General features: G+C 42.4%; 1 protein-coding gene and 1 pseudogene across 1 annotated transcript in view; one reads left to right on the top strand and one right to left on the bottom strand.

The window, feature by feature from the left end:
• The window catches only part of EXD1 (exonuclease 3'-5' domain containing 1), a 38,954-nt gene continuing 23,142 nt past the window's right edge, over positions 1-15,812 (top strand). Inside the window, exons 1-4 of the mRNA XM_036297792.1 lie at positions 1-246; positions 7,489-7,557; positions 11,877-11,934; positions 12,554-12,678. Coding sequence (XP_036153685.1) covers positions 114-246; positions 7,489-7,557; positions 11,877-11,934; positions 12,554-12,678 — 385 coding nt within the window. The 5' untranslated portion in view covers positions 1-113. The remainder of the gene's footprint in view (positions 247-7,488; positions 7,558-11,876; positions 11,935-12,553; positions 12,679-15,812) is intronic.
• On the bottom strand, positions 6,349-6,796 carry LOC118674904 (annotated as a pseudogene).

Here is a 15,812-nt window from a genome sequence, read left to right as displayed (position 1 = left end):
ATAACCCCACTCCCCCACCCCAAAATATTTTTTAAATCATAGATCTCTTTTGTTTTCAAGTGCTTAGATACTTAAAGAAGATTTCTTGAAGACTGCTTTTGGAATAAAAGAGCATGGATCCCAGCAGTGACTACCATTACCTCAATCAGATTTTGTGGAGAAGGGTGAAACTCACGTTGGTTTGTGGCATCTTTGAGGGAGTGCTCCAGCATGTGGACCCTAACAAGATTGTTGTCTTGAAGAAAGGTCTCTTTTTATTTCTCATAATCTTCTGCCGTTTAAGAAATTCATAGCTTAGTTTGGGTGATGACTGGGCTCCACTGGGATTATTAGTAGGCATCATTCCTATTTTAGGAAAGGGTAGGAGGAAGATTAGAATGCTATTTTCCCTAACAGCAACATGGCTGCATATGCTAGCTTGTCCCACTTCTCTACTTTTATTGACATGATAGTAGAAAATTTCAGTATATTTTTTAAATTGGGTAATTCTTTTAATTTTTCTCCATATGCATCTTGAAATTTAAAATAACTACTCTATTAGATAGAATTGCTTTTGGCTTTAACAGACAAAGTCACAAAGGCAGTTATTTTTCTCATGCAAAAAAAGAAGTCAGAGATAGGCTGCTTAGTAATAGTGCAAAGGCTCAAAGATACCAGGAGGGACCAGAGGTCTTGTGCTCCTGCTCTGCAACCTCAGCGATTATCTATTATCCTTTGTCATAAAGTAACTTCTATCTCTCCCAGCTGCATTTCTGGTTTATTATAAAGGATACAACTCAGGAACAGCCAAATGGAAGAGGCTCAGAGTTTCCATGCCTTCTCTGGGTGTGCCATCCTACTCGCTCCTCCATGTGTTCACCTTGAAGCTACAATATTTTTTAAAATTGATTTTAGAGAGAGGAAGGGAGAAGGATAGTGAGAAACATCGATTGGCTGCCTCCTGCACACCCCCTACTGAGCATGTACCCTGACAGGGAATCAAATCCTGACTTCCTGGTTCATGTGGTGATGTTCAACCATTGAGCCACACCAGCTGGGCCTAACATGTAGTTTTTAATTAAGCCAAATTATGGACCTGCTAGGATAGTTGTTTTCCTGGCATGATAAATTTCAAGTTCATAATTAAAACATACATAAATGGCCCCAGCCAGTTTGCTCAGTAGATAGAGTGTTGGCCTGTGGTCCAAAGGGTCCCAGGTGTGATTCTGGTCAATGGCACATACCTTGGTTGCAGGCTCCTCCCCAGCCCGGTCCCTGGTCGGGGCTCCTGCAGGAGGCAACCAACCAATGTGTTTCTCTCACATGGATGTTTCTCTCCATCTTTCCCTCTCTTTTCCACTCTTCCTAAAAATCAATGGAAAAATACCTTCAGGTGAGGATTTTTTTTAAAAAAAAGACATAAATGGCATTTGAGATTAGTTTTATTGTTAAGCCACATTATGACTTTTGTGCGCTAGGAATAATTCATTCAGTAACCATTTATTGATAGTTGAATATACCAGGTACTGTGCAATGTACCAGGGATATAGATAAGAATGACATAGTCCCTATTCTCAAAAAACTTAGTCTGGTAAGGAGACATAAGCAAGTAGAAAAATATACAGTAATGTAGTGTTATATCCTTTTTTATAGAGGGACAAGATGCTATGGAAACACAAAAGTTCAGCTAATTTCCATCTGAGCGTGGTAGGATTAGTGCAGTGGGGAAGGCTTCCCTAATGGCAGAATTGATGCAGAACTTCATTCAGGTGAATAGGAATTAACTGGATGGGAAGAAAGGGAGGCTGTTTTAAGTCAGTGGTTCTCAAACTTTATCTATGCATCAAGATCACATGGGAGATTTGTTAAAACACAGATTGCTTGACCCCCCTCCAAGAGTTTCTAATTCTTAGGTCTGGAGTGGGGATCAAGAATTTGCATTTCTGAAAAACTTTGGAGGAAAAACCAAGATGGCGGCATAGGTTAACGCCAGAGATTGCTGCCTTGAACAACCACTTCAAAAAACAACTAAAGACGGAACAGACATCATCGAGAACCACAGGAAGGCTGGCTGAGTGGAAATTCTACAACTAGGAGGAAAGAGAATATCATACCCAGACTCAGAGGAGGCACAGTGCTGAAGTGAAATACTGAGGTGCAGAGTGCGCGTGGAGCGGGCTGGTGGCAGAGGGCGCGGTTGTTGTTTTCAATCGGGAGGGAGTTTCAGACTCTGAGCTCCAGATCCGGGCAAGTCTCTAGGGACCCAGACTCAAACGGGAGAAGCGTGACTATCTGGCTTCGGTCGGAATTTGAAGGCAGCTTTCTCTCTGAGGTTTGCAGCGGTTGCTGGGACTCTGTGAGGCAGAGCCCCTAGGGTCGGAACTGAGAGCAGCCATAACTGCTCGCTCCGGCCTGCCCTGTAGATCCCCGGGGACCCGCCCCGCCCACGCCCTGCACAGAGCCATTTGCCAGATAGCCTCAGGCAAAGGCTAGATTAGCACCGCCCTAGAGATCCAGCACAGAAGCTCTCCCACTGCAGACACAGCGGACTCTCATAGCCAGTTAGCCTGGAGGTCAAATCACCCCCACTATTGCCGACAACAATCAAGGCTTAACTACAACAAGACTGCGCACAAAGACCACTAGGGGGTGCACCAAGAAAGCATAAAAAATGCAGAGACAAAGAAACAGGACAAAATTGTCCATGGAGGATATAGAGTTCAGAACCACACTTTTAAGGTCTCTCAAGAACTGTCTAGAAGCTGCCGATAAATGTAGTGAGATCCTCAAGAAATCTAATGAGACCCTCGATGTTGTGATAAAGAACCAACTAGAAATTAAGCATACACTGACTGAAATAAAGAATATTATACAGACACCCAACAGCAGACCAGAGGAGCGCAAGAATCAAGTCAAAGATTCGAAATGCGAAGAAGCAAAAAACACCCAACCGGAAAAGCAAAATGAAAAAAGAATCCGAAAATACGAAGATAGTGTAAGGAGCCTCTGGGATAGCTTCAAGCGTACCAACATCAGAATTATAGGGGTGCCAGAAGATGAGAGAGAGCAAGATATTGAAAACCTATTTGAAGAAATAATGACAGAAAACTTCCCCCACCTGGTGAGAGAAATAGACTTACAGGTCCAGGAAGCGCAGAGAACCCCAAACAAAAGGAATCCAAAGAGGACCACACCAAGACACATCATAATTAAAATGCCAAGAGCAAAAGACAAAGAGAGAATCTTAAAAGCAGCAAGAGAAAGAAACTCAGTTACCTACAAGGGAATACCCATACAACTGTCAGCTGATTTCTCAACAGAAATTTTGCAGGCCAGAAGGGAATGGCAAGAAATATTCAAAGTGATGAATAGCAAGAACCTACAACCAAGATTACTTTATGCAGCAAAGCTATCATTCAGAACTGAAGGTCAGATAAAGAGCTTCACAGATAAGGAAAAGCTAAAGGAGTTCATCACCACCAAACCAGTATTATATGAAATGCTGAAAGGTATCCTTTAAGAAGAGGAAGAGGAAGAAAAAGGTAAAGATACAAATTATGAACAACAAACATGCATCTATCAACAAGTGAATCTAAGAATCAAGTGAATAAATAATCTGGTGATCATAATAGAATCAGGGACATAGAAAGGGAATGGACTGACTATTCTTGGGGGGGGAAAGGGGTGTGGGAGATGCGGGAAGAGACTGGACAAAAATCATGCACCTATGGATGAGGACAGTGGGTGGGGAGTGAGGGTGGAGGGTGGGGCGGGAACTGGGAGGAGGGGAGTTTTGGGGGGAAAAAAGAGGAACAAATGTAATAATCTGAACAATAAAGATTTAATTTAAAAAAAAGAATTTGCATTTCTGACGTTTCCTGGTGATGCAGATGATGGAGAACATGGAGGGAACTATTGTTTTAAGCAGAAGTTGCCGTATGTACAAACACACAGAGACATGAAAATTTGGTGCATTCAGAAAACCTAAGTAAATTTCAGTATGAAGATATGAGAAATAGGCATAGACAGATGAGAAGGACCTTACATGTCATAGCATTTGGACACTTCTGAAAGCAATGAGGAACAATCTGAAAATTTTTAAGTGGGAGGCATATAAGTTTTCAAGTTAGTTGCTTGAAATTTTTAATGCTGTGTTATTAGGAACCATGACTAGGTGCTAGAAACAGATTTGTTTCCAGGGGCTTAAATACATTAGGAGTTTATTCTCATATTAAAGAAGGTAGACATCCCAGGCATACTCCCCAAAGTTGGCAAGGATCCAGGGTTTTTCATTTTCTACTCTGCCATCATTTTAGCACATGGCTTCAAATCTCAGAATAATTGATGGAGTTACAGACAGGAGGAAGAGGGAAGATGGGGAAACCGGTGTTCTATCCAGCTGAATCAGCCCCCTTAAAGAGGTGCCCTGGAAGCCCAGTAGGTCACCACTCTCTGCAGGGAGATTGAGCACGTTTCTAGCCTGAATAAATGGCATTGAATAGACAACCATCTGTAAATGTCTCATGCTTGTTCAATAAGCCTTCAGTCCAGATGACATATTTTGGTATTTTTTTTTTTTTTACACTAAGCAACCTACAGGGTTGTTTTTTTCTGATATACTTCTGGAGCTGCCTTTCTACCTTCCCACGCTGCCCAGAGGCCCAGAGTGGCTGGGGGCGGTGTGGAAGGCATGGCGCTGACGCAGGTGTCCCACCCCGCCCCCGGCCACTCGGCACCTGTGTATGCACATTTACCGGCCAGCTTTGTTGGGTTAATTTGCATACTCACTCCTGATTGGCTGGTGGGCGTCATGAAAGTGTGGTCAATTTGCATCTTTCTCTTTAATTAGTGTAGATAGAAATGGGAAGAGGTGCAGGTTTATTGGTTACTAGGAGAAGATATGATTTCAGTTTGAAAATCTTAAGTATCTTATTAGTCAGTTGAAAACGTGAGTGGAATTCAGAGAAATATTCCATATTGGAGAAATAATGCATGTCAGGACAGCTACAGCTAGGAAGTTGATGTGATCATTCAAGAAGAAGGAAAAAGGATGAAGAACATAACCCTGGAGACTATCAATGTGCAGGCAGAGATGGTAGAGGCAGCTAAGGAGACTGGAAGCAAACCAGGGTGACAGTGCAACACTGGTTATGAGGTGCATATTAAAATCATTGAGACCTGGGTTTGAATTCTGACTCTGTCTTTTACTAGCAGTGTGACTTGAAGCACGTTATTCAACCTTTCTGAGTCTTAGATTCCTCCATAATAGAGATAATGAAATGCCTGTCTTATTATGTTACTGGATAATTAAATGTAGGCAAATAATTAGCATGGTGCCTGGCATGGAATAGGTGCTCAGTAATTAGCATGGTGCCTGGCATGGAATAGGTGCTCAGTATGGTAGTTCTAGGTAACTAGTAGGAAAGAACTAAACAAAGTGTGTCCTGTAAAGCCAAGAAGAAAGGAGAGAATAGTATCAAAGGATGTGTGGGAGCCAAGTATGTTAATACTGTAAACGTTCTTTTTGGATTTGAGAAATAGGCAGTTGGTGATCTTTGACCTCAGTAAAAATATATTCAGTGGAATCATGGGGTGAAACTCAATTATTTTGGATTGCTGAGAAATGTGGAAATATACAACTGCTGTGAGCACTTTCATCTAGAAAAATAACACCATATTGTAGTCATGAGATCTTAACTCCTAATTCCCTTATGTGCTTGGAGAAGAGCCCTGTATTTGCGCCAGGAATTGAATTGTTATTCCTGACAGTATTTTTGACCATGTAGCATGAAACAGAGTGTGGACTCTAGAAATAGCTGCCTGAAATTTTTTCTGGAGTTAGGTGGACTAAAATTCAATGGAAATATAGTAAATAGATATAATTCTTGGCCCTAAAGGCCCCTGCATATTATTGATAGAAGTTTAAGTTTTTAGAGAGAGGAGGGGGGAGAGAGAAACATCAATTTGTTCTACTTATTTATGCATTCACTGTTTGATTTTTTTTTTTTTAATGAAAAGATATTATTATTTTACTGTATAACATAGTAGTGAATAGCCCTGACCGGTTTGGCCCAGTGGATAGAGCATCAGCCTGTGGACTGGAGGGTCTTAGGTTCAATTCCAGTCAAGGGTATGTACCTTGGTTGCGGGCACATCCCCAGTAGGGGGTGTGCAGGAGGCAGCTGGTGGATGTTTCTCTCTCATCGATCTTTCTAACTCTCTATCCCTCTCCCTTCCTCTCTGTAAAAAATCAATAAACTATATTAAAAAGCAACAAAAACATAGTAGTGAATATACCTGATTGCATTTTCTCAAATGGCAAATGAGACACATGACAGCATTTCTCTTTGAGTACTGAAAACCTCAATATCAACTGTCTTGATTTTCAAACAAGGGCTTTGGAGGATTCAGTTTCTTATGACGTGTATGATACTGTCCATGAGGATACCAACGGTGCTTAGTAGTAAAGAACATTTTGTTAAGTTGTTCTATCATGGGTCCTTGCTCAAAGTGTTTATCTTTTTCTTCTACTCTGGTTTTTAATATATGATCCTGTGTTTCTTCATAGTTATATGCATAGTGTCTGGCTGAGAGATAGGTTTGGTGTGTTCATGTGGAATACCCACAGAGGATGGCAGCAAACTATCATCCTGCCATCAGATGTCAAAGCAAGTTCTGCTTGGCAATCACAGTCATCTGGAAGGGAAGAGTATGTGGATTTATGACAAATACAATATAAAGCTCCATTTTGAATTGGAAATAAATATTTCAAGCTAGTTCTGCTTGATATTGCCTGTTTCACTGCTGATACGGCCATGGTGAATGAAGATGCTTATCAGGTGCTATGGAAAAAGATTAGAAGAGAAAATGCTTTTAAAATTGGCTCAGTGGATAGAGCGTCAGCCTGCGGACTGAAGGGTCCCGGGTTTGATTCCAGCCAAGGGCACATGCCTGGGTTGCGGGCTCGATCCACAGTAGGGGGCATGCAAGAGGCAGTCGGTCAATGGTTCTCTCTCACCATTGATGTTTTCTATCTCTCTCTCCTTCTCCCTTCCTCTCTGAAATCAATAAAGAAATACAAAAAAATAAAAATAAAAATTTGCTTCTAGGCATACCTATTTTCATCCCTTGATAGCTGCTCACTGCAAGCCCGCCATCTTGCCTCCCACAGTTTGATTCTTGTATGTGCCCTGTCAGGAGATTGAACCCAGAACCTTGGTGTGTCAGAATGATGCTCTAACCAACTGAGCTACTAGTCAGGGCTTCTTTGGAGAAGTTTAAATTCATTGCACTACCATTGCCTTTCTCTAGGGTTCCCCTTGTTCTTTATACTGCTTGTTTCAAGGCTATAGCTTTGTAATTTGTTACTGACTCTTCAATCTTTGGGGGAGAATAACTTGGGAATTTTTATAAAACTCAGATTGAGCACTTTTGAGAGATATAATACTTTTTTTATAGTTTTAGGGCTCATTCTTTTTTATTAACCAATTGAATTATTTTCTATAACAGTGAAGAATGTGGAGACTGGTCGAAGTGTCCCAGGAGTGAAGATGTTTTTTGGGCATGAGATTGTGAATGGTGAGAACTTCATTGTCCTTGAATGCTGGTATTGGGATTTGCAGGGGTAAACTCACTGCACTGACTCATTCCAATATTTGAAAAAAAATGATTGTTATCTTGCCTTTAATATTGCATTTATGAACTCTTAAATAAGTTAGTATTTGAGAATTGATCCTTACCTTACTGTTTCAATGGATATTATGAGCAAAAATAGTCTTAGAGAATTTTAGTCATCTTGGTTTTTACAATGTGAGGATTGCTAGTGCTCATTATAAGAGACTCAACCAGAGGCAGAGTTAGGAGTCTGAACAGAAAGGAATTGTCACCCTAGCCAGTTTGGCTCAGTGGATAGAGCGTCAGCCTGCGGACTTAAGGGTCCCAGGTTTGATTCCGGCCAAGGGCATGTATCTTGGTTGTGGGCACATCCCCAGTGGGGAGTGTGCAGGAGGCAGCTGATCGATGTTTCTCTCTCATCGATGCTTCTAACTCTCTATCCCTCTCCCTTCCTCTCTGTAAAATATCAATAAAATATATTTTTAAAAAAAGAAAGAAAGAAAGGAATTTTCTTGCTCAGCAAGCGAGTTTAACACTACAGGTTCACAGTACATTCACAAGCTCTTACCTGAAACCTTGGGGCCAAATTTTTCAGAATCCAGAATTGTACTGGACATTTGGAAAAACCTAACACAGAGTATATACTGTTCATCTATACCAGTGGTCGGCAAACTCATTAGTCAACAGAGCCAAATAGCAATAGTACAACGATTGAAATTTCTTTTGAGAGCCAAATTTTTTAAACTTAAACTACATAGGTAGGTACATTGTTATTAACTTAATTAGGGTACTCCTAAGGCTTAGGAAGAGCCACACTCGAGGGGCCAAAGAGCCGCATGTGGCTCACGAGCCGCAGTTTGCAGACCACTGATCTATACTAATAAAAGGATAATATGCTAATTAGACCGGGAGACCTTCTGGACAAAGCTATGGTGGCAGGGTCGAGGCAGAGGCAGTTAGGAGTGATCAGGCCAGGAGGGGAGGGCAGTTGGGGCTGATCAGACCAGCAAGGGGGCCAGTTGGGAGCAAGCAGGCTGGCAGGGGGGGTAATTGGCGGAGATCAGGCCGGCAGGGAGGACAGTTGGGGGCGAGCCAGCTGGCAGGCAGAGTGGTTAGGGGTGATCAGGCAGGCAGGCAGGTGAGTGGTTAGGAGCCAGCAGTTCCAGATTGGGAGAGGGATCCCAGATCGGAGAGGGTGCAGGCCAGGCTGAGGGACACCCCCCCCTCCATGCACGAATTTTGTGCACGGGCCACTAGTATTACATAACACCTCAAGCAGATCTAGGCAGCACTCTATAATAAAACACATTTCTACAGAGAAATGTGTGCATAATCATACTAAGTGGAATAAAATAGGACTATAAGTAGTATGTCAGTTTAGGTTTTGCTGCCAAAAGAGTCACAGGAAAAATTTTTTATCAGAGCTTTTTGCGTTTTGGAATCACAGGAAGCAGTTTTGTTCTTTATTTCTGCCAACAAAAGCCATTTAGCAAGAGTAGGTCCAATTGTTTGCCTGAAATAGTATAGAAGCTTATCTGGTCAGTGTGTTTGAAACAAACCATATGGACTAAGAAAAGGGCTGGGAGAAAGAACTGTTATTGCTTTTAAGAACTCAAAAGCAGAAATTCCTCCAAGGAGGAATAAAGATAAGTGCAGGGAAGAGAAGGTGGTGGAGTCTGAGATCTGGGACTGCATAGAGCTCTGCATTTCTTACCATTGGGGCAAATATGAGTAAAGGAAAGGACTTCTGTAAACAAGAAATTATTGCTGCTTGAAAGTTTACTTTGTTTTGTGAGAGAAGTAGAATTTAGGGAGAGGTGAAAATCTCACCAAATTAATGACTGCCAGTCCAGATCCACTTCTAGCCAGCTATCTAACTGTCCTTTGTCACTGAGTATTCTACTGTAAAACTCGGTCCCTTGACCACCTTTTTATAATCTCAGTGATGGTGGTGGCGGTAGTGGGATTCTTTCTTTTCTTTTCTTCTCTCTTCTTTTCTTTTCTTTTTTTTTGGTTAATCCTCACCCAAGGATATTTTTTGCATTGAATTTTAGAGAGAGTGGAAGGGAGGGATAAGGACAGAGAGAAACATCAATGTGAGAGAGACACATCAATTGGTTGCCTCCTATATGTGCCCTTCACTGGAATTGAGCCCACAACCTTTCAGTCCACGGGCCGATGCTGTAACCACTGAGACAAACTGGCTAGGGCAGTAGGGGGGCTGGTCCCATCTGGGTTTCTGAAAAAAATTCTTTTGATTTCAGAGAGTAAGGGAGAGCTAGAAACATTGATGATGAGAGAGAATCATTGATTGACTGCCCTACACTGGAGACTGAACCCGCAACCTGGGCATGTGCCCTGACTGGGAATCAAACTGTGATCTCCTGGTTCATAGGTCAGTGCTCAACCACTGAGCCACACAGGCTGGGCTTCTTAAGTGTGTTTTAAGTATTAGCCTTTGAAGAGAAGCACAGCTCTGATCTGGCACAAAGCTAGGCTATGGATGGGTTTATAAAGGGAAGTGAAGGAATCACTACTACCATCTCCTAACTCAGGAGAATACTAACCACTGATCAGCTTTATAATCTGTACACATGGATCTCATCTCCTCCTAAATTCTTTCTCAGGGCTTAGTCTTTGTTCATAACTTTTAGATGCAAAAGCTGGCCTTCTCCTCCTTTGTCCTGTGGCTCACTCAGACATGGAGGGGTCTCCCTGAAAAGCACCTTGAATAGAAATTGTCATGATGAAGGATAATAGTTGATTTTAGTGTTTTTAGTGAATTTCACTTTCTCTGACCCAGACTCCACATTTCCAGGTAGTTTAGGGGAAAGAGACATTTGAGAGTGGCCCTTGAGAGCCTTTTCCCCTGAAAAGTAACTAATGCATACAATTGAATCTAAGATGCCATTAATTGTAAGGTACACTATTACTTTCCCACCCTAAGAAAAAAAATAAAGGCTTTCAATTATGAGTCATATCCAATTTCAGAGCTGTTTAAAATGTGCATTTTAGAATCAATGATATATAACATTTCCCTACGTTCCTACACTGCTAGGTTAAAAATAAATGGTTTCAGAATCTCATGGAATGTTTTCTCTCATATATCTTTTGTGATTTTGAATCTAGCTTTTATTACTTTTCATGTCACTGAAATATTAATGTACTAGCTTGTGAGAGTTTGAAAGGGATAGATTTGTAAGTGATTTTATAGAAAACCCCCCAAGCAGTACATAGTGTGAAGAAAGATGCATTGGAATTGGAATGAACAGAAAAGAAAAGATATTTCTAGAACCAATCTGTATGACCACAGAGGTGCCCTGGAACAAAAAGGGTAAACAGAACATGTAGAGAGTTTCCTAATCCTGCTGAATGGCCAAGGAAGCTACAAAGGGACATAGTATTAGGAGTCTTTACAACCTAAGTGTCCATTGATAGACATTTGGATAAAGAAGATGTGGTACATATATATACAATGGAATATTACTTGGCTATAAGAAAGAATAAAATCTTACCATTTGCAACAACAGAAACAAATTCAGAGAACCAACTAATGGTTGCCTGATGGGGTAGGAATTCGGGGACTGGGTGAAAAAAAATGTGAAAAGATTAAGAAGTATAGATTGGCAGTTACAAAATAGTCATGGTGATGTAAATTACAGCATAGAAAATATAGTCAATAATATTGTAATAACTAGAGGCCTGTTGCATGAAATTTGTGCACTGGTGGGGTCCCTAGGCCTGGCCAGCGATCAGGGCTGATCAGAACCTTCCTTCCCCTGGCCGGCTGCCAGCTGCCAGCGGGGGCCTTCCTTCGTTGCACACTGCCCCCTAGTGGTCAGTGCACTTCATAGCGGGTGGTCAAACTCCCGGTCGGTCGAACTCCTCCCAGTTGGTCAAACTCCTCCTGGTCGGTCAAACTCCCAAGGGGGCAATTTGCATATTAGCCTTTTATTATATGGGATTATGTATAGTGCCAGGTGGGTACTAGACTTATTAAGGTAAATACTTCATAAGATATAAATGTCTAACCATTATACTGTACATCTGAAACTAATATAATATTGAATGTCAACTATAATTGAAAAATAAAAATATTAGGAGTCATCAGTACTTTGGATAGTCCTTTCTACTCTATTACTAGCATATAAAGGCCTCTGGGGACTAATATTTCATTTCCAATTATTGTTTGTGGTACATGGACAAACTGTGGACAGGGGCAGATGGGGATGTTAATTGCTTTTAGATTGGAAACTGTTGGAAGCCATTTGTTTCTTTTACAGTGGAACTACTGGATGAAGTGGAACAAGGTACAATGGGAGAAAAAGCATCCTCTGTTAGGTATGATAGAGTACTTTTCTTAATTATTATGTTACCCAAATGTACACATTAGAGTAGAATGCCTTGACTCTAATTCATTAGTTGGGTAATAGAAATGAGAAAAAATAGATGGATATTTTCTTCCATCTGTATTTTATTATCTTTCAAATCTTTTTTTTAAAATCCTCACGCAAGGAGTGAGAATATTTTTTCCATTGATTTTTTTTTTTAAGAGAGTGTGTGGAAGGGAGGGGGGAGGGGAGAAAGGAAGAGAGAGTAAGAGAGAGGAACATCGATGTGTCACATTGATTGGTTGCCTCCTACACACACCCCATCCAGGGGCGGGGATGGGACCTGTGACCCAGGTATATGCCCTTGATTGAGAATAGAACGGGCAACCCTCCAGTGCCTGGGCTGATGCTCTAACCACTGAGCATGCTGGCTAGGGCTTCTTCAATCTTTAGACGGTATATTCACTGAGCCAAATAGACGGTATATTCAAATGAGTGTAAGCAGTGGATGAATGGGGTCCTCTATGAAATGGAGATCTAGAGTTGTTATCATTGATGTGTGGCAAAATCTATGTATGGTATTAGCAACAAAGAATAGTTCACCTGAGTATTGTTTTTTGTAAGTATAGTCTAAATACAGAAAGAACCAGGTTGGATGAAATGAAAGATGAAGACTTAAATATATGTGAGCCTCCTCCTGCCCCTGAGGCACCAACCACCTCTCTTCTGAATGACCTCAAGTACAGCCCATCAGGTGAGTACTGGGCTTTCTATTTGTTTGTTTTTTTGTTAATCCTCCCCCAAGAATTTTTTTTCCATTGATTTTTTAGAGAGAGTGGAGGAAGGGAAAAGAGAGAAAGAGAGGGAAAAACACTGCTGTGAGAGAGAGACATGGATTGGTTGCCTCCTGAACATGCCCAGACCGGTGCCAGGGATCAAACCTGCAACCCAGGTACATGCCCTTGACCAGGAATCAAACCTAAGACCTTTTGGTCCCAGGACCGATGCTCTAAGCCAGCCGTGGGCAAACTACGGCCCGGCCCGTTTGAAATGAATAAAACTAAAAAAAAAAAAAAAGACCGTACCCTTTTATGTAATGATGTTTACTTTGAATTTATATTAGTTCACACAAACACTCCATCCATGCTTTTGTTCCGGCCTTCCGGTCCAGTTTAAGAACCCATTGTGGCCCTCGAGTCAAAAAGTTTGCCCAACCCTACTCTAAACACTTAGCAAAACTGGCCAGGGCTGGGCTTTCTTTATTGTGGTTCAGCACTCTTCAGAGTTGGCATAATCCTAAGTCAGGGTTCCATATGGAATGCTCAGCTAAGCCATTGCTTCTTGGTCCTGAATTAAGATAAAATATCATGATTCAGTTGTTTATTTAATATTTGAGTGCACACTATATTTAGACATTGGGTATACTGTTACCTCTTTGAGCTCTGGTGGAGGAAATAGACACTAAATAATTAAAATAAATAGTTTAATATATAGGATGCCAGTGCCAAATGCTATAGAGAGAAAAAACAGAAGAAAGAATAGAAGTCTGGCCCGGCCAGTGTGGCTCAGTGGTTGAGCATCGACCTATGAACCATGAAGTCACGATTGGATTTCTGGTTAGGGCATATGCCCGCGTTGCAGGCTCAGTCCTCAGTGTGGAGCATGCAGGAGGCAGCAGATCAATGATTCTCTTCATCACTGATGTTTCTATCTCTCTCTCTCTTCCTCTCTTCATCTCTGAGATCAATAAAAATATATTTTAAAAAAAGTAGAAGTCTGTGGAGAGGGTGGTTTTATAATTTAGGGTGTCCAGGACAAGCCTTATCGAAATGGTGAGATTTGAGTAATGGCCTGGAGAAGGTGAGGGATGGAGCTGTATAGATATCTATGGGAAATATTTTTTAGGCAGAATAAAGAACAAATACAAAGGCCCTGAGAAAGAAACATGGCAGGATCTTGACATAACAGCAAAGAGATCAGTTTAGCTGGAGCAAGGAGAGCAGTAGGAGATGAAGTGGGCTCAGTGGATCATAGAGGAAGTTGTAGGTCACTGAAGGGACCTGTACTCAGAAGTGAGAAGAGAAGCCACTGGAGGATTTCTTGGCTTTATCTAATGAGTAAGGTTGTAGAGGATCTTTTAATGTGCTTATTTGCCATTAAATATCTTTGGTAAAATATCTGTTCATATCTTTTGCCCATCTTCTTTTTTTAAAAAAATATATATATTTTATTGATTTTTTACAGAGAGGAAGGGAGAGGAATAGAGAGTTAGAAACATCGATGAGAGAGAAACATTGATCAGCTGCCTCCTGCACACTCCCTACTGGGGTTGTGTCCGCAACCAAGTACATGCCCTTGACGGGAATTGAACCTGGGACCCTTAAGTCCACAGGCCGACGCTCTATCCACTGAGCCAAACTGGTTAGGGCTGCTCATCTTCTTATTGAAGTACTAGGGGCCCAGTGCATGAATTCGTGCACCTTGAAAGGGACTGTGGGCTGCGAGGCTGCAGTGGGCACAGGGGTGGGTCTCTGCCATCCTCTGTGCCCCCGCCTGGCCCCTTCCACCAAGGCCCCTGGTCCCCTGTTTGCCAGCAGCCCACCACTCCCACACGCTGATGTCACCAGCCCTGCTTGCACCCACTGATGGTGCGGAGCAATTGGGGTCGGCACCAGCAGCAGGTGCGAGCTGGGCCAGTGCCATTAGCAGGTGCGAGCGGCAGCTGCTGCCCTGATCGCCCCTCAGGAGTAGGGGGAGGTGGAGAAGCCCTCAGGGGCGGTCAGGCAGCCACTGCTTGAATCCGCTGATGGCGCCGAGTGATGGACTGGTGCCAAGCACCGGCACTAGCTGCAAGTGTGAGTGGGGCCAGCGCCAGCGGCATGTGTGAGCACTGGGCGGGCCCGCGGTGTGCAGGAACAAAGAATTTTCAGTAGCCACCAGAGGCTTGCCCCAATGACAGTGACCGATGCCCCACCTTGGTCTGGCGCCCCCACTCACCTGCTCCACTATTCCACCATGGCCAATGCCTGCCATGTTCCACACACATCCCCTGGTGGTCAGCACACATCATAGCAACCAGTTGTTCAGTTGTTTGGTTGTTCCTGTTGTTCTGCCGTTCAGTCTATTTGCATATTAGCCTTTTATTATATAGGATTTTATTCAACTAGAGGCCCAGTGCACAAAATTCATGTACTGGGGGGTGGGGGTCCCTCAGCCCAGCCTGCCCCCTCTCACAGTCCAGGAGCCCTCAGGGGGAGTGGGCCTAAGCTTCAGTCTGGCCATGGAGGCTTGGAGCAGGTGCCCTGTGTGTGTGTGTGTGTGTGTGTGTGTGTGTGTGTCCACTGGGGGCCTGTCCCAAGCCGTGCCATGGAGGCTCGGAGCAGGCACCCCGTGTGTGTGTGTGTGTGTGTGTGTGTGTGTGTCTGCTGGGGGTCTGCCCCCAGCCGTGCCGCGCCCTCTATGTTGATCATTCAGGCTTGGGCGGAGCCCGGCCGCTCCTCCAGAGCTGGTCGTGACCATGAAGGAGTCTTGACCTCATTTGCATATTACTTCCTTATATATATAGATGTTAGGAGTTCTTTGTAAATTCTGAATACAAGTCTTTTCTCAGATAAATACTTGCAAAGCATTTATCTTGGTTTGGCTTTTCATTCTCTAAAGTATCTTTCAAAGAACAGACTAAAAATTTTGATGAACTACAGTTTTTCCATGTTTTCTTTTATGGGTTATGCTTTTGATGTTATATCTAAAAAATTTTATCACAACTCAAAGTCACATGTTTTCTCCTTGATGTTTCATAGCTTTAGGTTTACATTTAGGTCTATGATTCATTTTCAGTTAATTTTTATATAAGATTTGAGGTATTGATCAAAGTTCTTTTTTGCATGT

The sequence above is a fragment of the Myotis myotis genome, unplaced genomic scaffold, assembly GCF_014108235.1.
Source record: "Myotis myotis isolate mMyoMyo1 unplaced genomic scaffold, mMyoMyo1.p scaffold_m19_p_1, whole genome shotgun sequence".
In the NCBI taxonomy this organism is placed as follows: Eukaryota; Metazoa; Chordata; class Mammalia; order Chiroptera; family Vespertilionidae; genus Myotis; species Myotis myotis.
This window is presented reverse-complemented; position numbering and strand designations above follow the sequence as displayed.